The sequence below is a fragment of the Labrus bergylta genome, chromosome 1 (genome assembly GCF_963930695.1).
Source record: "Labrus bergylta chromosome 1, fLabBer1.1, whole genome shotgun sequence".
In the NCBI taxonomy this organism is placed as follows: domain Eukaryota; kingdom Metazoa; phylum Chordata; class Actinopteri; order Labriformes; family Labridae; genus Labrus; species Labrus bergylta.
Window position 1 is genome coordinate 6,448,792 of NC_089195.1, and position 27,615 is coordinate 6,476,406.

Below are 27,615 nucleotides of genomic sequence, written 5' to 3' on the forward strand. Positions count from 1 at the left end.
AAACAATGTTATTACATTTTTCTGGCGGAGTGATGGTGATGGTCTGTGCTGTGAACTCCTCGTCGAAGTAGCGTGTGTCTGTCTCTGAGCTGACCTGCGGCTGGAAAGGTGGAACCAGCTGGAACAGACAAGAGGAAGGTGGAAATAAGTGATTTTATTGAAGATGATTGAATATATATTATGTCTTTATTCCTGAGCAGCAAACGTTTAACAACATGTATGTTTTCACTTCATTCACATCTTCTCTTATACTTATGGCTTCAGATGAATTTGTAAGGACAATAAATAAACAATGACAAGATCAAATCCAGTGATGGACGTGCATCAAAGCCACTGCAGTGTGGATGCACGGATACGCTCTTGGGATGAGAGATACTTTGGAGAGGATCTTTGTTTAACCTCCAGTTAGTTAAAGCATGTCCGCCTCTACACTGATGACATGTTAGCCTCTGTGTGTGTAACTGTTGCGGTAATGTTTGTGTGTCTTTCACATGGCTTAAGATCGTCCTACTCCGGGGCGATCGGTGCACCTTTAGCTGCAAAGCAAAACCCTGGACTTTGAACCAGTAGTCTGAACATGGTTGAGGTCATGGTGGCAACTTCCCCATCTTACATACAGAGTGAAGACATTGTGATTGATGTCTGTGTTGTTACTGTACCAAAGCAGTCTGAAGAAATCTTTTTTTTTAATCTGAAAGTGTCTCAATCAGATGGAAGTTGCAAAACATCACAGCAAAGTAGTCAACGACCTAAGGAAATATAATGTGGAGAATCATCAAGGCTGTAGGACTTTGAGTGAAACGTTGCTGAGAGTTTGACAGACGAGTCCAAAAGAAAAAGAAGAATCTTTCTAGTTAAAAGACACGCTGGTGTTTGGACGGCTTTATGTTGCTAAAATAAACAAAGATGAGGTAATATGTCTTTTCTGTTTCTATTTTTGAGTCCCAGCCAGACGCCTTTTGAAAATTAGGTAACCCTGCTACCAGAATATCTCAGGTACGCTGTTTGAATAAATTACCACTGAAGACGGGATGACGTCTCACAGCTAAAGCCTGCTCTCACCTTCTTGTCGTAGACATCCTGCCAGTCGACTGTGCCAAAGAAACTGTGTCGCATGATCTCCTTAGCATCATCCGGTCCGCCGCCAAGCCTGTCAAAAAAAAAAAAACAGAAGAAGGAGATGTCGAAGTGAGACATCAGAAGCTGCTCTTACAAAGTCTCCATCAATGGAACCAGAATATCCACCTGCAACTGATCCCGAAATAACTCGGCCAGGGTGAACGAGTTCGCTCTGTGAAGCTGCAGTAGCCTCTTTTCGCCCGTTTCTTCATTAGAGACAGAAAACGGCTCCGGGATAATCAGAGTGGGAAATTAACTGCAGCCACCAGCCAGTTTTGTCGAACTGCACTAAATTATCATTAGAAGGTTTGGTATCTTTTATTCATTCAGTAGTAAATACAAGGAGGGCAGATTCCTTACAGGTGGATTTCTATGGTAAATACACATACCGGTACATTTATCAGCATTATACCTGCTTTTTTTTTTTTCTGAAGACATCTATCTTCATCATCTAACATCTCTGTGTTTTACTGAGATGCTCTGACTTTTTAATTTGAGTTTATGGATTATATTTCCTCCTGGAGTGGGAGTAAGTAGCTGAGGTGAAGGGTGATTAAAGCTGCCACTCAGACACACAAATGTCTGTACAAATCTGTAAAGTGCATAAACCTAATTGACCTTGGATAATGTAAAATTAGCAGGTTGTTATTATAGAATGGAGAATGCCCAAGCCAAAAAAGTGTGAGTTCACCACTGCTTGTTAAACTGTCGCTTGTAAGCCTATCGTGTTTGTTCGACCAGCAACAGGACAGAGGGCTCTGTTGATTGGACAGAGGGCAATAAGTGAAGGACAGGCACTCGGCTGTCCCTCAGGTAAAAGTCAGACAACTTTTCCAGGATGTATGACCATCTTTCCTTCATCGATCTCCTCCCCAGTGAGTGACACTGCCTCTGGTGAGTTGAGTCACTGTGTGATTTCATAGCTGTCAAAACATTTCCTCCTGTTACTGTTGAATCAGGCAATGATTAATCCATCTGTCCCATCAATTATTCCAGTGGTAAAAAGTTTGACATATTCAGGGATAGAAATCTTTCTTTCTATTTCAGCCACAGTCAAACGTAATGTCATCAATACTCTCAGTTAAAGTACTTTTGTTTTAGACAGATGGTCTACACTACCGAGATCGCGTCTAAAGGCTGGTGGAGTCCCATTACTGAGCTGCCGTCACCACAACCACTTCATAAAATTCTCTATACTGTATGTTTGCAAACGTCAAAAGAAATGATGTCATCACATCAACATTTCCTATTGAGACTGACAAATCCTACAAACAATCATAGAAAAACACACAAACCAGCACATCAACAGACATCTCTCTTATTTAAAGTCAGTGTAGATCGACAATCTCTCTCCCTCCCTTAATTTCAAATAAAAAATAGTCATTATTACTCGTCCTCATATTTTCACAAAGTCTTTGATAATGTTCACTTAATGTTGAAAGTATATAGAAAGAATATATCTAGAAAAGTAACATATTAAACGTATGGATGATCCCTTATCAAGTCTAGCTTTATTTGTAGTGCAGTCAATTAAAAATCTTCAGAATTTACCCAACATGCATTGCTACTTTATGGTCCTTTATCACACAAAAACACACTTGTCTATGGTCAGACTAGCAAGAAACCATTGTCAGTACTCTGTCTTCTGTTGTCTTCATGCACAAGGGTCCTAAAGCTAAGTGCAAGACACAAAATAACAACTCCTGCTTTCGTTAGTGTGACGAGCCCTCCGCTTGGCCACTAGGTGTCTCTGTCTGGCTCTGCTGCTGAGTAAGCGTTGCAGGAGACTTGTGTCTTGTGAAGGGTCGACATGTGGATGAGCTGGACCTAGGCACCTGCACTCAGACTACGACTGGTTTCTTCTGTTCAGCTCGACACATACACGTTGACACACAATAACACGTGCTCTACACATCTGATGACACACTATATTTAGCTTGTTTATGTTAACTGTTAGTAAATCTACTTTTTGAAATCCACAGCTAGTGATGTCTCTGTTTTGTCAAAATCTTTGGTCAAGGTTGTAACAAAAATAAATGAATCTGTGGCTACATTAAAGGAAGGGTTGTAATGGAGGCATCAGGTTCTTTGTTTTTACAAAGAGACTGATCCTACTGGTTGTTCAGGTCAACTGCATTCTCCAAATTTAGCTTATCCTTGAAAGGTAAAAAAAAAAAAAAAAAAAGAAGAAGCTCTGCAATACAATTTGTCACAAAGACAGGTCTTGTCAAGACTCTCTGCAGAGAAATGCACGGCACATGTACTCCAAATTTGGAGAAAAGGCAAAAAAAAATTCTACATTGAAAAAAGGAACATTTTAATGTTCAAGGTTTTTTGCTGTTATTCAGGCAGCTGCCTCAGTTTAACATAGCAGCCTCTCTGCATTATGCAAACCTAGCCTGAATAGCCTGATAAGATGTGAATATATGGACATCACTTGTGTGTGTCTGTGGTTACCGTTTGTTGGGGTCTTTGATGAGCAGTCCTGATAACAGCGACTTGGCGTCGGCTGACAGGGTGCGTGGGAACTTGATCTCCTCCATGAGGATGAGCTCAAACAACTTCTCGTGATCCTGGTTGTAGAACGGCAAGCGGCCGCACATCATCTCGTACGTCACCACACCCAAACCCCACCAGTCCACCGCCCGTCCGTAGTCATTGTCCTCCAGCACCTGATGACATACAATTATTATGTTACATCATATAAGCAGCTTCTGCAATCAATGTCTTCTTCTGAGGCTTCAAAAAACAGAAGTTAAATAACCGCAGTTCTGTCTTAAACACTTTGTTTTTCTGTATCTGACTGTGTTTTAAACTGCAGCACTTTTTTTAAAGGTGATGATGTGCATTATGTGAAGCCAAAAGATTTAGAGCTCCCCCTGCTGAATGGCTGCAGTATTGGCCATAAATCCAATGGGTCAAACGATAGAACCAAAATGCATGTCATGTTACCATCACGCTTTCTGAGAATTGTATTTTTAGTTAGTTATTTGAAGTCATGAAATGGTATAAAATGCCCTGACACAGTGTGCACCTGATTGGCTGAGTACAGCAGGAAACAGCAGGAGAAAACGTAACAAGGTTTACATTCCTTTAGAGGAACTACATCTTCCTGCTACTTCCACATTAATATAAATGAATACACTTCACTAGCTGTTTTTTTTTTAGCTGAGGGATTATTGAAGTCAATTAATTAAAGTTACATTGATAAAGTATTGACATTGCTGTAAAACAATCAGACATATTCTATTTAAATTTTCTAAATTAACACCCAGAACATTTATGATTCAATACATTTCGAAATTATAGACATGCTCATTTTCATTCAACATTAAGTCATAACAAGCGAAGGTGCTTTTTGTTGAAAAAATAATAAAGGCCAACTAATCAAGTTTTTAATACAAAATTAATTGCATTTATATATTTTTTGTTGATCCAAATAGTTTTCATTCTGTGTGTGTTGTGTCTACTGACCTCAGGAGCCAGGTACTCAGGTGTTCCACAGAAGGTTTTCATGGTGGCAGTGTCAGTGATCCCTTCTTTGCAGAGGCCAAAGTCTGTGATCTTAATGTGTCCGTCTTTATCCAACATGAGGTTCTCCAGCTGTGGAAGGACAAACAATGGAATAACTCCTTTGTTTTGTTCTAGCTAACATGCACGATGTGTTTCTGTTTGTTTCTACGCATTGAATCAATAACTTTAAACACAAAACAGTTGTCACATATTAGGTTTTTCTTAAACCTCAACATGGATCATGTAGTTTACCTTCAGATCTCGGTAGACGATCTTTGCAGAATGTAGGTAGTCTAGAGCCGAGACGATCTCAGCGCCGTAGAAGCGAGTCCGGTCCTCTGAAAAAACTCTTTCTCTTGACAAATGGAAAAACAGCTGCGAAGAAAGGAAAAAGAACATCTCTTAGATCTCTTTCTTGTTATGTTCACTAATACATAACGATCAAAATCAAGGCTAGATTTCCTCTGGAGTGAAACCAGGAGGAGTTATGTAGCTGGTTATACAGTTAGACTAACAGTAGACACTTTTAGAAGCTTTGATTACTCAGCAAGTTTTAAGGAAATCACATTGTAGATTGAGAACGACTGGGGTCTGTGTGTGCAGAAACAGGATTGAACCAGTTTGGAGTCAAAGCTTATTCCAGTATGAGTAAGAGGTGTCATCTGTTTCCATAAAAAAACAAAATGATGTGTTATATATTAGACATTTTTGACTGACCAAATGCCCAGCACTCTCACATTTAATAGCAAAGATGAAATATAGCTTAGTTTTTAAATATATTTGGTTTAAAATGCAAACAAAACAAAAATAGCTATAACACAGAAAGAACAATATAAGTGATAGCACCTAGTATTGGATCATTTCCTGTTTTTTAAAAAGCACATTTTTGAAAGCAAATTCCTGTGTTCGATTGCAAATATGTTGTGCTCTCTGTCTGGCTTGTGGCAACTTTTGGGTGAGAATATGACTGAAGATCTGTTTTTGGTTCTTTTAAACAAGTTTAAAAATGTTTAGATTTCATCGTATTAAGATAAGATAATCCTCTATTGATCCCCAGTGGGGAAATTCAAACACAAGGTATTTAAAAGTATCAGAGTATGAACATTTTGACAATCTTATCAGAACCAGAATAACAACTACATTATGGGTTCTAAGGATATATTCACTGTGTTTACTTTGACATGATTCCAGTCGCAATAAAAAAAGTGAAATATGAAAAGAGAATAAGGATGACGATATAGTCACAAAGCTTTTCTTCCATGTGCACACTTTGACATCTTCCATGACTGTTGAACATGCTGTCAGCTTCTTCAAATGAAACCTGGTGTATTCATGTTTCTTCGTTATTTGGTTTTGGGAAGAAGAATGAACATCAACTCAAACAATCACATTTTGAAATCTCAGATGTAAATGTATCTCAGAAACATCTTTAAATCATCTCCTTAAAGTCTGATAGGAAAGGAGAATGTTTAATTCACAAAAAGAGGCAGAACATTTGATAAGGTTCTTTAGTGTACCCCCTTGAGACCCCTGAGTGCAGACAAAGCTAACCCTAACTCTCCATAGAAGACAAAGCCCACAGCAAGATGAGCTCTCTGTTAAAGCTGAGAGAGTAAACACTGTGTTATTAATCAACATGTTTTAATCACTCTGGAAATAACTTCAACATTCTAATAAAACAGAACATCAATCGGCATCACAAACAACATTTTCATTGATGTCTCACCTCTCCTCCGTTAACGTACTCCATTACAAAGCACAGCCGGTCCTTCGTCTGGAACGAGTACTTCAGAGACTGCAACACAATGTGTACATGTTATTGAGACTCTGCCGTGCTCAACACTTCATTACTTTAAGACAGAAATGATACAGTCTGGATTGAGTGTATTGTTTCTGCTCTGTTCACCTTTATTCAAAAGAAACTTTGAATACTGAGTGTAAAGAAGCACGAGTGTGTCTTCATGTAATGTTGGATGCAGTCTACATGCTCATACTCACAGTTAGGAATGGATGCCGAGTGTTTTTTAATACCCTACTTTCTGTGAGCGTGTGAGCAACTTCATCCTGGAATAAAAAGGGAGAGAAGAGGCGGAGAGACAAGATGAGCTCAATGTAGAAGATTCTTACTGAAGTAAAAAGATGGTTAAGGAATCTACATGTCAAATACATTAAACTTTGAAGGTAACTTGACTTCTTATTGCATTCTTTTCATAAACATGGTCATGGCAGGTCTTTGAAAAGATTTATTATTTGAATATTATTTTCATCTGGATCTAAATTTGCCATAATGAATACAATAAAAATGTTGTAGGGAGAAATAAAATCTTTCAGCTCTCGGCCATGAAACAAGCTGTTATGGCTGCAACATAATATTGTAGGGCAAATGTGCAAAGTACCTCCACTAACAGTTCTCTCTTTTGTTACTAACAGGCTCAGATCGTTTTTGTAAGAGTCTGACAACATTACAGAATGGATCCCTACAGAGAAACATATTTGTTGAAGAGGGAGATGTTTTTTTAGAGAGCCAGACCGATTGATCGGCCAGCCGATATTACCACATCAAGTGACTATCGGTATCCGCCCATATTACTAGATTTATTCACAAGACAAATGGCATTTCATTTGAGTATCGCTGAATTACAGTAGCAGTTCTCTTTCACCAGCTGAGTGTTATATGTATTACAACAAGCATCATCACTCTCCACAGTGTCAAGCAGTGATGCACGTACATGCGCAGTTACTTTCCAGTTGAGTGATGTGTCTTCATTATATGTTTTCCACAACTGTTAGATAACTGCATTTGAGGAATAAATGCAATTAATGTATATATCTACATCAACTATCTCTAAATATTGTACATTGATCAAAGAAAGATATCGGCCAATATCAATTGATTTTTTGATCCTTGTTGGGCCCTAGTTTTTTAATTCCATAAACATCTTTTACATTGCTTTCTATCTGCAAAAGCTACAATTTTTATTTTGAGAGGGTCAAAGGATTACGGTGCATCCATTACAACCTGTTATAAAGCTCCATGTTGAAGCAATTTCCTGGATTTATTTGTAGCTTTTTGTATCTTTTGTCAACTTAACTCCCAAATGTCTAAAAATAGTGTTAGAGATCAGTCTAGCACTGATCCACTGATATGCCTGATCCAGGAGTGAACTGGCTGACGTGCTTCTGTGCAGTTTGCAATTAACGTTTAAAGATAATAAGCAGCCAAACCAGATATAAAAGAGTTCATTCATTAAAACCTTTGAGCATCCATCCAGTGAATTTAGTCTAGACCAGCAAAGATCCATCTTCAACTTATGATGATGTTGTAACCTAGCGCTTTAGAGGTCAAATCTTTTGTCCTTCTGGGATCAAACACCTGACCTACACAGTGACTTCTTTACTTAATACCTTAGCTGCAGCCATACAGTGACACCCACAGTCAATTCAAAACACTACATCTTAATGGTTGTATGAGAAACTCTTATTTTGGATTCTTAAAATAGGAACCAGGTTTAAAAATAACTTAAGCTACTTTAAGTGCTGGTGCTCACTGCATTCATGTCATCAAATGAATTATACTAAAAATAACAACAAATAAAGCTGATACCTTGGCTATGATGACTTCCTTCTTCAGAATCTTCATGGCGTAGTACGTGCCACTCGCCTTCTCCCTGACCAGAATTACTTTCCCAAACGTGCCTTTGCCCAGAAGCTTCAGATAGTCAAAGTCATTCATTGTCTGTACAAAGAAACAGAGGCATGATGTGAAGAAACAGTTTCTTCTTCATCTTTTTATTGGAATAAAATATCTCAGAAATAGCACATTAAAAAACGAGCAATTTTGCTTGTCACCTTCCGTTTGTAGTGGCCGATGGAGGTGTCCATCTCCTCCTCATTGACGTTCTCGATCTGAGAGGTGGGGCTGCACAGGATGCCCTCCTCCTCCTGCTTGGCCAGAGACTCAGCCACCATCTGGATGGCCTCAGCCCACTCGTCCCTGCAGGAGATAAACACAGCTTACAATACCAGCGGGCAGTAGTTTGGTAAGACTCACAACAATTTAGAAAGATTTTAACAATTATATTACTGAACTTTTTAGAGACAGATTTCTAGTTGAAAGCACAAACTCAGTCACATTGAGATACTGTAAGATTACTTCCTCAATATGTTCCACCTGCACAGAGAGGTACAGTAGGTTTCCACAAACCACTGCAGCTCTAACTTCACCTGATGGGGGAGTGGGTCTAGTGTTAGCCCATTTAATCAAAAAAAGCACTCGACTCAAAATGATGTCAGTAAAATCAGAACGGGCTGTCCAATAAAAGCTCTGACTATTTATGTTGTTCTTCTGGTGCCACTAAAAACCCCATTCCAGTGTTCTCATGTTTAACCTGCTAAATTCATATTCACCTTTTTCATGTTGCACCACTGTTTTGTTAAACTATTTATCAGTAAACAGGATAAAAGATTTCGGTTTAGGGACCTCTGTTTTAAAGCAATCAGAGAAAAAAGATCTTCCGCAATATTTCCTGTATGTTTGCGTACAGGATACAATGGCAACTGAAACACATTGTATTATGTTGGAGTTGGAGCTGATAAACATTGAGCAGCAATTGATTGTACTGGCTTGTAGCATTCTTTTCTCTGCAGTAATTTGAAAATGGAGATACCAGAAATGTTGAAAAAATGTAGGAAATACAAAGCTACCTAACGGACCAATTACAGGGCTTGCGGTTGCGAGTATACACACACACATAAATATACAGTATAAATATATCCTGAACATGTATAACCCTTGCTAATTTTTCTCAAAATGACAGTGAGATGTGAGAGTCAATGGTCAGATCGAACACAAGATCTCCGCCCTACTTACAAACTGTAGACCTTCCTGTAACAATTAGACGGCAGCTCATGTGCCTATAAGAGGCCGGAGGATGTTGTGAACGGGGTCTTATTCAAAACAAACCATTAAGCATCAGGTAACAAGTCATAATGTATACAATATATTGTGTTTTTGTCTTCAATTCTTGGCGTCCAGCCGCAGCCCCACACCCCTGCTTCCTGTCTTTCTTCTCACTGTGTCGACAGACTGCTTGTGTGTAAAAAGAGACTTAAACACAAAAAGTCTAACATCTGGTTCAGTTCTGACAACTGCTGTTTTATACTTTGGTCTCACTAATTCATATCTGGTTCCATATTCTTTAATCACCCTTTTTAATTTTTCATGCACAAAAGAAGCCAAAAGCAGGCCTACGCTAGGCTGGGGAAATTGATTGATTTGTAATTTTCAAGCCATTTCTGCTTATTTTTGTTGGTGTGTTATACTTTTTTTTACATTTATCTTGCAGTGGTCTTTGTACAGACCATTGGCTCTCACAAATCCCTGTAATTATGAACACAACTTGTAAGGATTATCAAGCAATGTTTTGAATTACAAATATTTTTTCTCAGTCAAACGGGAAGAAGTTCCAAACTGTCCATGTCAACTTACGAGACTTGGAAGAATGTGACCCAACCACTATGTTCTTTTCTATTCACATTTCCTTAATTATGATGACAAAAACGTCACAGGGTCAATGAAAGGTATGAATAAGAGGACCTGTCCTCAAGCTTGTGAGGAATGTGTGAAGCACTTTGAAAAGCAAAATAAACACACTCTAACTTAACAGATTCACATTTTCCTTATTTATCTTATTATCTTATTTTGCTTTATATTGGCAAGGGTTCAACTTTAATCAAACTAAAATATCTATTATATTAAAGTAGGACACAAGAACATCGTCAATTTAAATAAAGTTGACGCAAGGAATTGTGGGTAATTTTTTCTTCTCTCCTTTTGTTAAGGATGTCCCAGCGTATCCTATGCTACAGGACATTATAAAGGAAGTAATGATGCAGCTTTCTTTTTCATTTAGAGAACAGCTCTTATCATGGCTGGTTCTCAAAAATCTGTGTAGGTCTGCATGAGAATACTCAGCAACTAGAAAAATCATACACTTGGAAGGTAAAAAGATTTTCATTACACCTACCGGTACATTTTATAACCATTTTGGTTTCCAACGATAATGAAAACCAGCTGAGTGAACAAAACAATGACTGTGCGGTTTTAGCCCCTTCTTTAAAGCCCTTATTCGTGCTTTAAATGAATTTAAGCCGACAGCAGACAACAGACCAACAACACCTTCTGGACGACACAGAAAACAAAAAGTCTGAAAGAATGGCAGAGCTGCACTTCTATAAATTCCTCTATGTCTTTTATACCCGTTTTCATCTTCCTCTTTTTCCTCAATTCTTTTTTGAAGTTTGAGTAACATTGAGAGCAAGTTAAAACCAGAGTCCGATCCTTTTATGTGTAAACGTATCCCAAAAAATAAAATCTTTATATGTAACAGGAAGTGCTGATGATGAGGAGGAGGCTGAGGGCTCACCTCTCATCAGGAGTGTCAACATGGAACGTCCTCTCGATGACAGTGGTCCACTGCAGACAGCGGATGATGAAGGTGTTTGGTTTTGGGCGCTCCGTCTTCATCAGCTGGCATTCTGGAGGTCACACAGAGAAAGCCGTGTCATTACATAGATGATTGTTTGTAGTTTTTGTTTTATGACATACGTGATGAAGGCGTGTGTTTGTGTCTCACTTGCTACAGAGAAGTTATTGAGCGGGTAGGCCAGGTCAGAGTCCTGTGGTTTGTCCTTGTAGCCAATGAAAGAGCCGTCTGACTTCAGCAGAAAGTAGCGTGGTCGCCAGTTCTTGATGTACTCACCTGCAGAGAAAAAGTGACACAGACAGGTCACACCCTGATACAATCACAGATGTTCAAACAGAAAAGAACTTAACACATAGCAATCATTGTAATATTGTGTGAATGAAAGGAACCAGTACCTGTAATGCTATGCAAATAAAGATTTAAAAATGTAATGTGCCTCTTAAACCAAGTTTAAAGGTGCTGTATATCGAAAACAGTTCAAACTGAAAATGATGAATATTAAAAACAACTAGAAGAAAGACACTGATAATTCTTCTAAAAGTCATTTTGTTTCACTACATTACCATTCCATCTGATGTTTGTTTGTACCCGGGATATTAGGATATTGCCTAAATGAATCTCAAAAGTGTCACTGGGTCTAAAGAACACCTGTGTATCCTCCCTGCCAGGTGAGATTTCTAGAAATCTTATTTGGGTCTGATTCCTTGCTAAGCAGATGAAGCAACCCTCTTTGTTAACATCTCATAGTGAGAAGTGAGGTAGCCGGTTGAAAGGAGGCAGGAGGAGAGTTTTCCTTGAATCATTTTAATTGCAACACTATATATTGTGGTTTTGGTTTACATTTGGGCAGAACCAGCACAGGAAATTAACTCAAGAAAAATACAAAGCTGAGAAAAAAGGCCAGTGACAGAGAAATGTCCAATACAACAATCAACCCTGGTCATTTCGAAAGATTCAAAACTGATCCAAATTCTTTGAAACATGAAACAAGATGGGGTTTAAAATCAATACAGGAATAAGTGCTGGTGGATAAAAAAAATGCTAGCTAACTTTACTTGAATGCAGCCAAATGTATCTATATTAGCCAATATCAACAATAAATTCAACTTCCCAGTATTTGCTTTGTTGCTGGTGTGACATCACAACTATTTCTACTCATGTTTTGTGATCCATGTTGGCCAGACTTTTCCATCAATTTAGAAGCCTGTCAAGCAACATTTTAATCAATATTAAAACAACACTTCATGTCAATATCACACTGTCTGTTATATAGGCAGCTACATTAAGAATCGGTGGCATTTGAAGTCATTTTAGGCAGGGTTTTTGAAAATTCCAATCTGAATTTACCCACAATTTTTCCAGCAAGCTCCCCTAGGGAGTCAGGGTGAGAATGCAGCAGGAAATAATCAGTAAAATTAACCACAAGCAAGTGGGTGTGGTTGATGAGGGTTATGTCTTGTGACCAGAGCCCAACCTATGCACAGTTGGTGTGATCTCTGTACATGTAATGAAGTTTCTTCATTAAGTTTTCTGTTCCCCGGCTTGTTCATCCCTGCAATTTCATTGATACATAGCATTTATACTAAGGCTAAAAGTGTCTAGTGTTGTATTCTGTTACATTGTCTGCCGTTTCCAGCATACATTTATGGTATGTCTTGAGACACCCACCGGCCCCCCACAGATACACCACCCATCCAATAGGGCTTTAAAACTTGCAGAAAACTCCTGATATTTGCCAAAGGAGCTGTATGTGTGAACGCAAACAGCTGAATTTTTCACTCTGACTTCACCCGGAGTTTCTCCTGCCAGCCCTCCAGTATTTTTTTCTGCTGCAAGTCCAAGTGGGCAGATGTGAGAACACAGCAGGAGTGTGTATGCACGTGTATTTATTTAAAATACAAGCAATCAACGCCTCTATACATCCAGCTAAAGAGGAAAAATGTGTAAGAGAAATACAGTAGAAGAGTGCTGCTAATTCTCATTCCCCATCCACAAAGTGTTTGGTGTCCTGCTGTGCTGATTCATCAGTCTGTGACAGAATAAAAAAAAAATGTTGGAATACATTAATCTGGCCTGCTGATGTGGTGGCATCTTACAGAGTCATGTTAGCACCAGAGCTAACAGAGAACAGGGGGCTGTAACCAAAGTGTGTGTGTTTCAGTGATCAATGACTGAGCTAAATTGTCTCAGCATCTATCCATCAACTCAAACTCTGACGAAACTCTCCTCACACATCTGATGACTCACACGGCTTCTGAAAAACAGTGATGAGGATAACAAAGACAGAAACGGGAAGACAAACGAGTCAGACAGTTCCACTAAAAGGCTGGTGAGAAGCAGAGGAAGAGTAAGTTAACAACATGAGATAACTTCCAGGAACATCTAAATTATCTATGCTGCAAGTAAATTCTGAACATCTGCCGGTCAATCATTTTTAAAAAAGAGCATTGGTGTGTCTATAAAAGATCATAACAGGGCTGCATTGCTGGTCAATTCTTGAACAGGCATCATAATTCACATAAAAAGGCTCCACAGCTGATACAACTCGAAAAGGCCAAAAACGACATCAGACGACAAGGTTATTTTGAAGAAATAAACAGCAGGAAACTAAAACTGCATCATTAAACAAATGTCCAGTCTGACTGTAGTATGCAAGTTATGTTCTCAATGCATCACATTGACAGAGTGACAGATTTATGAAATAAATCTTTAACAGTGTAGTCGCAGCATTACACTTCAATGTTACACACGTGTTTGGAGGATAATCAGTCAATGTATCCACATGGCACATTTACATGGCGACTTAAGGCTACAGGAGTTAACCATTTCATATATGGTTTGAAAATGACAGAGCTAAAAAAAAACGCATTATATAATCTAGATATGTGTTGGTTTTTTGCAGGATGTGGTGGTGCAAACGTCAGTGAGCTATTAAAAATCTGATTTTATACAGAAACATTTTTGTATCCCCTCTGAAACAGAAATCCATTGTTGATGTATAATTTTGCCCTAAATTATGATCCTTATTAAACCTAGCAAAGTAGCCTGAATACAATGGAGTCAGCGTCCACACATCGGAGAACAACAAAGAGAACAATACTGCATCTTTTTACCAACTCTGCTGCCTATTTTCAGTCATTTTAGTCGGATACAGCCACAACACTCCAGGATTTATCAATAATGGAACGCTATCCACGTTCTGTGCCTGTGCTTGTGCTCGGGCATGAACTGTACCGTGCCAAAGCAGACCTCTTCCAAGCGTGCCAGGGCCCAGGATGTGTATCGTACTTAAACACAAAACAGAGCAGTCACGCTAGTCAAACAAACTGGAATTTGAAGGTAAAGCGTACTGTGTGTAATCTGCTTAGTTACGACAACTTATTTTGTTGTTTCCTATTATCTCAGTAAGTGGAAGCATGCAGATGTGAAACAGGAGAGGCCCCAGGATGGAACCTTGGGGAACTCCACATGTAATTTTTGTCAGATTTGAAGTTACCCCTAGACCCAAAGAAGTCCCTGTCCTTTAGGAAAGACTAAAACCAGTTTACTCCTGTGCCCAGTTTTCCAGTCGCTTGATTTATATATTGTGGTCAACTGTGTCAAATGCAGCACTGAGATCAAGTAGAACTAAGACTGAAGTTCTGCCACTGTCTGGGTTCAAACGGATGTCATTAAATACCTTAACCAAAGCAATCTCAGTGCTGTGATGTGGTGGAAAACCTGACTGCAAGACATGTTCATGGCAAAGATAACATTTGTTTACAGCTATTGAGATTTATGTAGGTTCTGCAAGTTTATCCAAAAAAGTTCAGAGACAATACAATGAGAACTTATGAGAACTCAAATCAAGAGCACACAACCATCTATTTAGGGCAGATGGTTGTATACCCATGAGTCTGGTTCAACTCAAATGTCTGTCTGACAAGGGGTAGTTTTTCTTTCTAATGTTGGCTAGTGCTTGTTCATGGTGGATGAATGCTGGGTCTCTTTGAATGATGTAACAATGAATTTGGTGTAGACCAGATCTTTATGTACATGTATTTTTATTAGATACATTTGGACCTGCTTGTGGTCATATAAACAAAAAAATAAAACTCTATGACTTAAAGAGCCCATATTATGCCCTTTTTGGGGTTGGTATATTTAATCTATGTACCTACTTTTGTATGTTCACAATAGATAAAGTCCGAAAAAAGTGTCTGTTTTCATGTACTGCTCCTCCTTGCTCCCTCTACGCTCTGAGTCCATCAGCTACGCTCTGCTGAGCCCCCACTGCAGAGCCCCACGTGGGCCAAGTCTGATCTGATTGGTCTGCCGATCCGCTCTGTTGTTATTGGTCAGTTGCTCAGCACGGTTCTTGGAAATGTCCCGCCTTGTTCACCATATAGGGAATGCAGCCACTGGCTCCGTCTGAGTAGAGCATAAACATTAGCACCTTAGCACTACTGTGCTACCGCAGGCTACGGCATATCGTGGGCGTGCTACAGAAGTTAACAGGCCTGCAACATGAGCTGCTGGGCTTGCCACAACGAGCCAATGGGCTTAGATCAGTGATCTCACACTGACAAGACGTCACACTGACAAATTTTTATCGAGGGGGGCTAGAACCGAGCGTTACATGCAGCTAATGCTACAGCTAACAGGAGGACATAGGAGAAGCCGCGTTTCTGCAGACTTTAAATTTTTGCACATAGATGTGCCTAAACATGCACAGGACACTTGGAAAACACACTAAAGGGCATATAAAACCAGAAAAAGCAGAATATGGGATCTTTAAGATGTAAGGCTCTGACACTTAAAGTTTTGTGATTTGCGGGATAGAAAAGTGCAAAATCGACACTCTTTCTTTCTATTAACTCACTGAACTTTAATTTTGATTGATTACCCACTGGTTTACAATCTGAATAGAATTATTTTATGACACATCCTCTACAGAAGGATATTACCTGAAAAAATCACATAAAAAGGAGTTATGCAGCCTCTCAATAGTCTCCCAGTCTTTGCTCAACTGTCCCCACAAACTTTACAGCTGTGTCCTAGTATCAAACAACTTTCCTTCTAAAGCCTTATTTTGCAATAACTGTTTTAATCTGTTTTATAACAACAGCTTAAAACAGTTTGTGATCAGGTCAGGTCAATCGTGCCCATTCCATTCACATTTATAACAAATAAAACAGGTTATAACTTATAACATCCACTAACTTTTATTGGTCAGTCAAGAATGGCAATGTTTACTTGAATTCAAAGTTCATTCTATTTTGGTTTATTTCAAAAGATACGCTTATTCAATCCAGTTTCAAAATCTTGCTGAACTGGATGTGAACCCACAGTTTTGATTTCACAAGCCCAGAGAGCTAATGGGGCTGTAAGGAATGAATTAAAAGAGTACATGGAGGTGCAATAAACAATTGAGGGACTTGCAGGGGCTGGAGAGGAAGGAACCAGAATGTTAGGTCATCCTCTCTTTTGCTCATAGTGCCACAAACTTCCCCCTGCCTGCCAGCCAACAGGCCTGTGCTCAGCCCAGAGACACACCTCCAGCACACACTAGCACACATACGCTTAAATCACTGTGAGAAAAACACAGCAGCCAAGTGCAGCTCAGACTGGGTTGCAGCCCTGCAAAGCCAGCCTTCTCAGTCGCCGTCTGGCAGGTAAACAACCATTGTTTGGAGGTGCTGTTCTTCAAACTGGGAGACAGACTCATACTGTGTCTACACCAAGCTGCAGAAAACACACACTCTTTTCTGACTCAGCCCTGTGTTTTCAACAACCAAGAAAATGTGTTTTACTATAGCACCCTTAACATCAAATTAATCTGAAAATACTTCATCTTGTATTTTCAGTCAGTTCAAAGCATTGGAAAAAATGACAGGAACCTTGTCGAACACCATCGAACACCACCACCTATGTTACAGCAAAGATAAACAAACAATTTTTCACCTATTACTCTCTATAGCCCCTTTCACACATGCACTGCTCTCCTGCAAATTTAGCAGTGCCCAGGTGGGCTGCATATGAGAATACAAATATCTGAATCTGTTGACCTGGACTTATACGCACAATTGTCCCTGCCAGCAAAAAAAAGAGCCATATGAAGACCAAGTGAAAAATGTATGGATGGCGCAGGTTATTGTCGAGAATCACTGAGAGGGAATTGGTGATGACATTCACGTTAAAGGCTTTATATGCAATTCTTTACACTTAAATATAATAGAAATCAAGTATATCCTCTGAAAATAACTCTGTGAGTCATGACTGTCTACAATGGGTGTAACACCCGAGTCCTACTGTCTGTGATGCTTTCAGAGTTATATTTTCAGTTTGTTGGCCGGCTGACTCCTCCCCTCGAGTATAAAAGTTGTTTAATTGAGGGACTAGAGAAAAGAAGAATAACATACTGTACTCACTGCTTAACTGTGTTTCTAGATCACGCTCATTTCAGGTAAATTTACATGCAGTGTGAAGATACGAGCATAATAAAGATCGCTAGCATTAGCATGCTAACACAACAATGCAGCGCGAGTTGTTTTGGTTTCATGTTGGTGCTCAAGGGCGACATCTGCTGGATCAAAAAATCGCAAATAAAGCCTTTAAGCAGAGTTTCACTGCTTTATACTCTTTACCACTCGCCTTACTTGCCTGTATTTTATTTTACACAATTTTCTTTGTATTTAAGCTATATCCTATGCATGCTTGTAAATTTGCACAAATACATTGCCAATGTTTCAGGACAAAAACGTTTCCAATGTATTTTGTGAAATGTTGATGGTGTGCAGAAGAAGGCCTCCATCCAATGGGTAAAATGTATGCAACGATGGATAAAGATGTACTTGCAATTAATTGCGCAGCCCAATTCACAAGCAGATAAAACTGACTGACACCATGTTGTCAACAGAGTAAATTCACTTAAAAGAACAAATGGAGTAACACCAGCAAGGTCAACATACTGGTTGTTCTTTCTTTTTCTCTTGTATTAAAATGTTGGAGTAATAGGCTAATACATCAGGAATAACCACTAAATTGGCACCAATGATTCTGAGGGTAGCTAACAGCAAGCTTTAGTTTCATCTGACTGCGTCAAAAAAGTGTTCAGCAATGAATAAATATACCCATGCTAAGTGAAAAAGTATTGCTTGTTTACAAAATATATGTTTCCTTATTTATTTTGATGAATTCAGTGACAACCTGTAACTTTTAGTTCCTGTGTGCTAGTTGGGTTTGACACAAAATTCAAGGCAGGCTTTCAATAGATGCAAAATCAGTAGAGGAAGAAGATACATCCTCTTTTGGATACACTACTGTTTATTCCTAGCAATGCATTGATGTTTTTGGTCTTTTAATGAGGTTTACTGACACTGACAAAAATATGAAATAGCATGACCCAGTGAAATGTCTGCATTAAATGTATACATGGTTGAATGGACACTTAGTTGATGAAAAAATGGACCTGACCTCTTTTCTGCACCCAGCCTTCCTTGACGACGTTCTGGTCGCTCATGGTGGCTTCTCCTCGTCACCAGTCCTCCCAGTTCTCCCAGTGTGCTGACGGTGAAGGGACAGCTGTCGGAGGGGGGGTTGGTGGTGCTAGTGGGACAGCTTGTTCAGCTGAAGCTCAATCAGCCAGCCTTCTGTCTGACCACTTGACCTCCGTCCTACCTGCACCCAGTCTCACCTAACCTCGGAACTTGTTCCTGTATTCTCTCTCTTTCTCACAATCACTTTCTCTTTCCTCCTCTCGCCCGCCGACCTGACCTCACTTTCCCCGTCCTCACCCTTCCTTGTCTTCTTCACCTCTTTTGGTTGGTTTCTGCTCCCCTCCTTCTCTCACTCCCTTTTCCTTCTTGCTCTCTTCTTGTTTTAGTTTTCTTTCAATCCTGTTCTGGAACTCTATCTTCTTCTTCCTCTTCTTTTACTATGTTCAGGCGCTCCAGCAGTGAGTCAGCCTGAAGGGAAAGAAAGGCAGAGAAAGAAGAGAAGGGAGAAAACACACACACAGAGCAGGTCAGTGGATAGTTTCCCTCACACAGCAAAAACAGCATTGTTCAGAGACTTGTTCAGAGCCTTGACACACTTCCTGCCTCCTTGCTTCCTTCAGTACTTGCCCTCCTTAGATACCTTCTCACAATTTCTCCTTCTCATTTTTCTTCTCTAGTTCTCTGGCTTCTTCATTAACTACTTTTTCTGCTCCCAATCAATTAATTCTCTCAATGTGTTTCCATTTTCCCTGCTTCCCTCACTTTCCTTCTTTTACTATTCATCTCTCTTTTCACATTGCCTTGGCTCCTCACATCTTCTCATATTTTCCTTCCTTTCTTTCCCCCAGTTTCCTTCTCTATTCTTCCAACCTTTTTCTATCATTACTCTTTCCCTATTCTATTGTAAAGATTTGTAAAAATGTAGAATCTGTACTCATGAGGCTGTATTTTCAGAATGGGAAGTTTTCTGGATTCCGATTGTCATACTTTAGTGGTCATTGTATTGACCAATCTAATCAGCAGGCGTTGGTGTATGCATGGAAAACAGTCTGTATGGAGAACAAAATTAGGCAGAACACTATCCACAGTAATGATATCCCGGCTCCCATCAGCAGTAATCTGACGTTGAATTATTCACCTCTATAAACTGCATGCAACCATCCACTTTAGATCAAACATTGTGCGAACAATCAGCTTAATACTGTCGTAAAGTCAATCAGTGTTTAGTTTATCCAACTTCCTGGAATGCATCAGAAATGATCAATCCAACCTCCATTCAACAAACTTCTTTTCTTGAAGACAAATTAAAAAGAAAGTGGATTTTTTTTTTTTTTTACAAATCTGCTTCATGATGTTATTACAGCACATTTTTAAAGCAAGAAAATCAGAAGAAACCTCCTCCTCTCCTTCCTTTTTTTTCCTCCAATCCATCCGTCCATCCTTAATCTGCTCATATTTAACCTACACTTCTCCCTTAGTTTCTTCTTTACCTCTCTCCTCTGCTGGTCCATATCCCCCCCCTTCTTGTGTCCTTCTCCTCCTGTTCATCTCTTGTTTCCTCATTTCTCCTTCACTCTCTCCAAACGTTTTTCCTTTTCACATCCTCCTATACTGCATTTCCTTTTTTTTTTTTCCTTTTTCCTGTATTTCCTCTCTTCCTCTTCGTCCAGATTTCTCTGTTCCTTCTCACAATTTCAGCCTCCCATGGTTCTTCTCCTCTCGCCCTCTTTTCTGTCCCTCTTTCTTACTACTTCTTCCCTTATACTTTCATTTTCTCTTATCCATTCTTTCTTTCCTCTTTAGTCCCTTCCCTCCTTACTCCTTCTCTCCCACCAACTTGCCACCTCCCTTTCTTTCTAATACTGATCACTCTTTTTTACCTGAACTAATTATACCTGCTCTTTCTCTGCTTTCTTCCGTCTTTCTTAGTCCCATCCCTTTCAAACTATCATTCCCTTGTCTCCCTTTCTATATCCTTTCTTCTTTTCTTCGTCACTGTTTTCCTCTTGCCTTACTTTTTCTTTAACTACATCACTGGCCCTATTTTCCAAAAAGTCATGTCTGCTTCTCCTTCTTTGCAGTCACCCCCCATATATCCTTCTTTTTCTCCTCCTGGTCCTTTACTCCCTTCATTCCCCACCTTTTTCTCCATTCTCTCTTTCTCTCCATAAGTTCTTCTCTATGAACTTTTACTCCTTCCCCGTCTGGCCTTCCATCATTTTATCCTCCGCCCCTACAAAATTATGGTACTTCTTTCTTTATTTTTTCAATGCCAAATTATCCCTTCTCTTTTATTTTCCCCCTTCCTCTTTCTTTTAAAAACACTTCTATCCAACTCACCCCTACTCCTCCAATCATTCCCACACCGACATCGTCCATTTCTTTACTCCCTACTTTGTTTCACCCTTTGTCCACTAAATCTTACTTTCCTCTTCATCCTTCCTTCTCCCCATCTGCCCTTTTTCAACACCTCCACCAACACTTTTACCCTTTAAAGTTTAAACCATTGTTTGAATCAGAAAATCCTGAGATATTGCTCTTTTGAAAGCCACCTGACTCCACTGACAGAAACTGTTAAGTTAGTTTGCAGAACACAGTCTTGATGGTCTACAACAGCCTCTAGTTGTTTGCGTTATAGACTCATATAGCAATCATTAGATCTTACGAGACAATGGCATGTTTCTGCAATAGTTTTTCCCAACCCTGCACCCTGGTAAAAGCAAAAAAATAACATAAACGTCACATAATATATTGTGTTCATTAGAATGATTTTCTATTCCTCATGTAAATAACTCTGAAGTCACTTGTCTTTAAAATGTGCTAAAGCATAAGACTCAGAAAAGACTGCCTCATAATATATCAATCACAGAGTTCTCTATGTTGTTACTCATCATGAGATAACCTTTTTGTCAAACTCAATGTGTCATGTTTTTGTAATTGCAAATGTCTAAAAACGAAAAGCATCCCTAAAGAAACAAACCTTTATGTTGAAGTGAAATCCATTATTTTTAAGCAGACACCAACATTACATCTCTCCCTTCAAAGCAACCAGACTACATTGACAAAAACCGCATTGTAATTTGCAGAATACTGAAGAGGCCCGTCTACCACTGTAATCAGTAATGTGTCCAATCAATTCTTTATTGTAATATGTTTCAAAATAATTCCAGAATAAAAATATATATTTTATATCGTGCATCTAGGGCTGGGCGATATGGACCAAAACTCATATCTCAATATTGTTTAGCAGAATGGCGATACTCGATATATATCAATCTGTATATGGGTAAAATGAACTACCTGTTTGTGAATTTAAAAAGTAATATTATAGAATAAAAATGTTCTTTAAATACAATAAAAGAGAGAGAGAGGAGGAGCAGGGTTAAGAGAGACAGACAGTCAGTCATCATCAGTGAGATGAGAAAAAGGTGACCGTTATTTTAATGCAACATAAACTATATCCATATTAACGATGTTGTCTTACCCGTTATCTTGTTTGAAAATATATCGATATATCTTAAAAACTCAACATATTGCCCAGCCCTACGTGCATCCATTATATATTTCATACCTGAATTTTACAAAGAACTAAACACTAATGTGTGTGTTTTTTTTTTTTCATCTGATACTCATGGCTAGCATTTTCTGTACAATTTCATATATTATAACTAATAAATAAACAAAGTCACTATAATGACAAAGGTTATCATTATGACATTTTAGAGCCAAATATTAAAACAATGCATGATGTGTGATGGTTGCTTCAATGCACATCACACACTTACTTAATCAATGAGAAGATCCAAGGCTGGAAAACAAATGCGAGCCCTCCAATGACAACAAAAACAATGGCTGACAGGAGCAGCCTCTGTCTATTTCGGAAGCCGGTTAAGAGCCACAAACACCCCCCAAACCCTGGCTCTTATTTATTGGCCGGCATGTTTGGTTCCCGCACCGTGCACACAAACAAACAAATACTGAAAAAAAACAGCTTTTGTTTCAAGGGCGTATGGTGTCATTATGTGTTACATAACAACATCCGCTTTCGTGCTCCATTACATCTCAACGCTGGAGACGTGGACACATATCTGACAGCGACTATTTCACCGCATATTCATGATAAAATCACCGGGTGTGGGGTGCCCGGGTCAGGGCGACGGTCGTGTAAGCCAGGTTGGCCTCTGATGGCTCGGCTACAGGAGGAGAACTAGCCAGGGATGCTAGCGGGAGGGGGATGATGCTACTGCTAATGTTAGCCGGTTAGCAAGCAGGATGCCTGGCTGGCAGGCCGACACACAGTCACTGGCAGGAGATGGAGCTGGTTCATGTACCATTTTCATCTTTTTGTTGCATCAACTAAAACGTCTTATCACTGATTATCCATTTATGTATTTACCTCAGACTGAAATGCGAGGCTGCATTTTAGAATAATGATGTGCAGTTCATGAACGAGTCGATTCTTTTAAGTGACTGAGGGGAGCAGATGATCCGACCCTTTTTATCCAGACACAAAACATGGTTACATGGTGATGTTGAAATGTAAACTAACTGCAAGATAAACTAAAAACATTTGATTTGATACATTTGATATGTCGTTTTTATTTGTCTCAGTATATATTGCAGATTAAATTAAATATATATATATATATGTATATGTCTATTTTTAATTGCACAGTTTAAGTTTGATTCATCTAGGGGTGTTCTTTAAATCTTTTTTGGGGGTTAATATATATGTATAGGGGGCGTCAGTTTTGTGGTTTAATTTGTAACAAATGTCTCATGTCATGTACGTCTTTGTAACCTGCTACTGGATGCTTTGAATTTCCCTCGGGATCAATAAAGTATCTATCTATCTATATGTATGTACAAATCAACTATATTTATTAAGTACATACCTATGGATGATGTTTAATATTTGACCAGATTTTGTAATGTACAGGCTTGCTGCAAAGAAAGTTTTGTTGTGTTCTTTTATACAATGACAATAAAGTGCCTTGCCTATCCCAACCAGTCCTGATTACAATATATATATCATAGTATTATAATATCTTCTGATACTTACATGCAATAATATATGGAATTGGTGCATGAATGCTCAAACTATGTGTGCAACAACTCTAAAAGGGCTGAACAACGCAGCTCTATTACTGCTCTTCTGCTATGTAATTGTGCTCTCTTTTTTTTATGTATATCCTTACTCTTTGCTGCTGTAACACTGTAAATGTCCCTGTTGTGGAATAATAAAAGTTTATCTTATCTTATGAGCAACATTATTCAGCAGTGTGTTGGGCAATATCACATTGCATGGAGTGCTATTGTGCTGTCTGTCAGGTCAACACAGCTGGGATTTTATCAAAGGAAGGTTGCAGTCTAAAAAATTACAAAACTTGTCTAAATTGTTAAGTGTAAAGCTGGAAGTGAAAAAAGAGCTATTTGAAAGCTGAGCTAAATGAAGCGTCTCACTGAAGAGAGATGAAACTCCCATCAGTATTTTTGAAGGGATGGGAGACCGGGGAGGAGGTGAAGAAGAGGGGGGGAAACGGGGAGTTCGGGGCAGGGGGGTCGTTCATCACAGAGATGGGCCGAGGCCATACGGACGGTACCGATATCATTACAAGCCCTCCCCTCCCTCATGCAGCAGCAGCATCCCGGCGCCGCATCCCTCCATCCCAGACTGGCGAATGACGAAGCAGCAGCAGCAGCAGCTCCGCTAACAGCAGCTAGCTAGTATGCTAACCTCCGCTCCCACCCGCGACAAACCCGCTCCACGCTCCCCCAAAAACCACGACCCCCACCCGCTCCTTCCCCCCCCCCCCCCTCTCCCTCATCCTGCCTTGAGCCAGTTAAAGCATGTTATAATAATTATTTTACCTGGTAGTCGAAGAATGATAGGGATGCCCCCTCCTCCTCCTCCTTCCCCTCCTCTATGGCCACTGGAGCATCCGACGGAGGAACGTCCCTCAGCGGCGAAAGCAGGAGGAGGACAGCGATGGATCCATAGCCGCGGATGCCGTGTCCAGCCGAAAAGAGAGGAGGGTTTTTGTGTCCCAGACAGACAGACACAAGAACGGACGGACACCACCAGCTCCCTCCGCAGCTCCGCAAGGAAACCTCGCTCGGCTCCGAGTCGGCACGTCACGTTCAGCCAGATCTGACTGGGAGGACTCCTGCTGCATTCAGGGGCGGTCGGAAATAAATGCATACACCCAATGACCCATCCAGCCGGAAAATAGACTGATACTGGGGATTTGGAGCACTTTGTCTATAAATCAAGGCCATAAACGAGCATCATTAGGGGCATGTTAAAACACTTTATCATCATGATTAAAGACAAAACGCTTAATAAATAACATAAAACATTAATACATTAATACAACATTGATTATTTTCACATTTTTAAATAATAAGTTGTATATCCAATAAATCTCAAACAAAAGTAACAAAGAAAGATCTCCGTGGAAAATAATGTAAATTATTTTTTCAGTCTTAAATCCAGGTAATTTCCAGAATTGTATACACATGTCATTGGTTTGAGATTATTTGAGATTCAAATGTTAATCTCAATTGATAAAATGTGTAGACTATTAAATGATAGAAATCAGCCAAACTGTGATCTTTAAAACAAAATGGAGAAATACGATGAGTTTTTAGTAGAAATCTGAAATATCATGAATAAGGTCAGAATTTCAAGAACAAAATGGAAATTTCAAGAATAAAATTAAACACTGAATTTTATTACCAGGTAGCCTATAACAAAATACATCTGAGAGATATTTACGTATCTATTTGCATTTTGAAAATAGAGTAACATTGTTTACAATTAAGTTGAAATGTATAAAAAAACACATTCCTCCCGTGATTTGTGTTTACTTAAAGCTGGCACTTAAAAATGAAAAAACGGCTTGGTCTGTGTTCCTCTATACCAGGAAACACGACTTTACGGAGGAGGCCATGAATGCAGCATCTCTCTCCTCATGGCATCGAGGGCTTTTGTTGGTCCCCAGCTTTTGTTGTCTCTCTCTCTCTCTCTCTCTCTCTCTCTCTCTCTCTCTCTCTCTCTCTCTCTCGCTCTCTCGGATCTATGTGTCCACATTTAGTTCAGACAGTTTTATTCACTCCCTCTGATCCAGTGCAGACCTAATATGTGCAGGACTCTCAAACCAACTATTTGGATATTTTGAAAACCTTTTTTTCCCCCAGACTTTTATGCCTTATTAATTTATCCGGCTTACCTAAATGTATATCACCCCCACATCCCGCCGCCCTCCCACCCAAGCCCTCCTGTGAATGGAGGCTTTGTTTGGGGATCCTGGTTCCAGTCTGGCTGCAAAGCTACACTTACTGAACCGATGCTGCTTTGCATTAATCAATTATAATCTGTGACAAAACAATTCATGCTATGAGAAGAGACAGTTTTATGGACATTGTTCAGAGGTGTCTGAGTATACTGTGAACTCATTACCACACAAAAAACACAAACAAAATACTTCATAAACTTCAAAACTAATTAAAAACTTTAATGTGGAATTAATGTGAAAATTACTTCATTAAAATAACAATTTGAATGATGTTTAATAATCACTGTTATTTAAAAAAAATCGTATTAAGGCTTTAGACTTACGATAAAAGATCGTAATTCTTCTCTGTTTCATATCTTGTCTAATAACATGAATTGACTATAGTTTCTTTACGTTTCATAGACTCTGACAGTGATCATCAACTGGCGGCCCGAGGGCCACATCTGGCCCCCTAATGCTTCCCATCAGACCCCCAGAATATAAATTAACTTGGGTGATTGAACAATAAAAATAAAAACAAAATCCCAAGGCTGAAATACTTGCATTAGGTGACACCAACTTCTTCACATCGGGATAGACAGCATTTTTTAAAGTCCAGCCCCCACCGTGTCTGTCTGGGCTATGATGTTAAAATATATTTCTTTGTCTTTTTATTTGGAAATGTATGAATAATTCTGTACAGACGAAGAGATTAATTAAATGTAACTCTTTCATTTTTGACCTCTCACTTCATTAGTCCTGACACTATCATTATTGTCCAATATATACAAAATTGTAAAAATATATTTTTTAAACAGACTAGAGCTCATTTTACTCATGCTCAGGAACAACACAGAAAATCATGTTATATATAAACTCCACCATATGCCCCAAACGAACATTTGTTTAATATCAGTCAAATGAGTCTATAGTTCTGCTCACTTGACTTTTCAGAGGATTCTTTTATCTCGCCTTGAACTTTGTGTTGGCATTAAAGTTACTGTCCCTAAATGCCCCATACTCTTTTCTTTGTACATGCTTCATTTTTTGAAAGACACATTACTGTTCATTGTTTTGCAGATGACCTACAAGTCTATCTACTAGGGCTGGGAATTAGGGTGTCTCACGATTCGACTTGATTTCGATTCTTGGGTTCACGTTTTGATTCAGAATCTATTTTCGTTTCAAAACGATTCTGGATTCATGATTCATTATTCAAAGTCAATTTTTTTAATTAGTACATGGATGTACTCCAGTCATCTGTGAGACTGGCTGAATTTCTTGCTGCTCCATTTGGCATTCTTCTGAGTTAAAGAGCCTTAGCACTTAGCAGGGAGTGACTGATTAGCGAAACAAAAAAAAATGATGCAAACCTAGCTGAGCTGTCTAAAATATATTGAATCCCAAACTTTCTGCATCTAAACGATAGCAAAACAAAAGTCATAGTGTTAAGAGAATCTGAACTCTTGAATGGTATTGACAGTATTCATTGCCTGTTAGCCTTCACCAGAGATTTTTGACAGTGCCTTCAAATTTGACAAACAGATTAGCTCGGTGGTCAAGCTGTTCTCAGTTGAGAATGTTGGGGAAGGTAAAGCCATATCTTTCTCCAAAGAGTGTCATTCCTATGTATATTACAGCTTGTTAGGATATTTTAACTTTGTATGATGGTGTGGATCAGTCATCTCTCTGGTAACAGCCGGTTCAGATTGCAGCTGGCTTCTGACTGGTAAAAGACGCTGA

General features: G+C 39.2%; 1 protein-coding gene across 2 annotated transcripts in view; it reads right to left on the minus strand.

Annotated features, from left to right (window-relative positions):
• akt3b (v-akt murine thymoma viral oncogene homolog 3b) overlaps nucleotides 1–24,832 on the minus strand; it is a 30,264-nt gene extending 5,432 nt beyond the window's left edge. The window contains exons 1-13 of one of the 2 annotated variants that reach the window (XM_020639655.3): nucleotides 24,467–24,832; nucleotides 18,573–19,063; nucleotides 11,268–11,393; nucleotides 11,058–11,169; nucleotides 8,482–8,626; nucleotides 8,237–8,368; nucleotides 6,631–6,696; nucleotides 6,359–6,427; nucleotides 4,885–5,007; nucleotides 4,594–4,722; nucleotides 3,577–3,791; nucleotides 1,063–1,150; nucleotides 16–118 (exon numbers count right to left, since the gene is read on the minus strand). In XM_020639655.3, coding sequence (XP_020495311.1) covers nucleotides 16–118; nucleotides 1,063–1,150; nucleotides 3,577–3,791; nucleotides 4,594–4,722; nucleotides 4,885–5,007; nucleotides 6,359–6,427; nucleotides 6,631–6,696; nucleotides 8,237–8,368; nucleotides 8,482–8,626; nucleotides 11,058–11,169; nucleotides 11,268–11,393; nucleotides 18,573–18,618 — 1,354 coding nt within the window. In that variant the 5' untranslated portion in view covers nucleotides 18,619–19,063; nucleotides 24,467–24,832. Of the gene's footprint in view, nucleotides 1–15; nucleotides 119–1,062; nucleotides 1,151–3,576; nucleotides 3,792–4,593; nucleotides 4,723–4,884; nucleotides 5,008–6,358; nucleotides 6,428–6,630; nucleotides 6,697–8,236; nucleotides 8,369–8,481; nucleotides 8,627–11,057; nucleotides 11,170–11,267; nucleotides 11,394–18,572; nucleotides 19,064–22,724; nucleotides 22,987–24,466 lie in introns of those variants that run through there. The other variant, XM_029278407.2, reaches the window with a different exon arrangement.
• Between the last annotated feature and the right edge of the window lie 2,783 nt (nucleotides 24,833–27,615).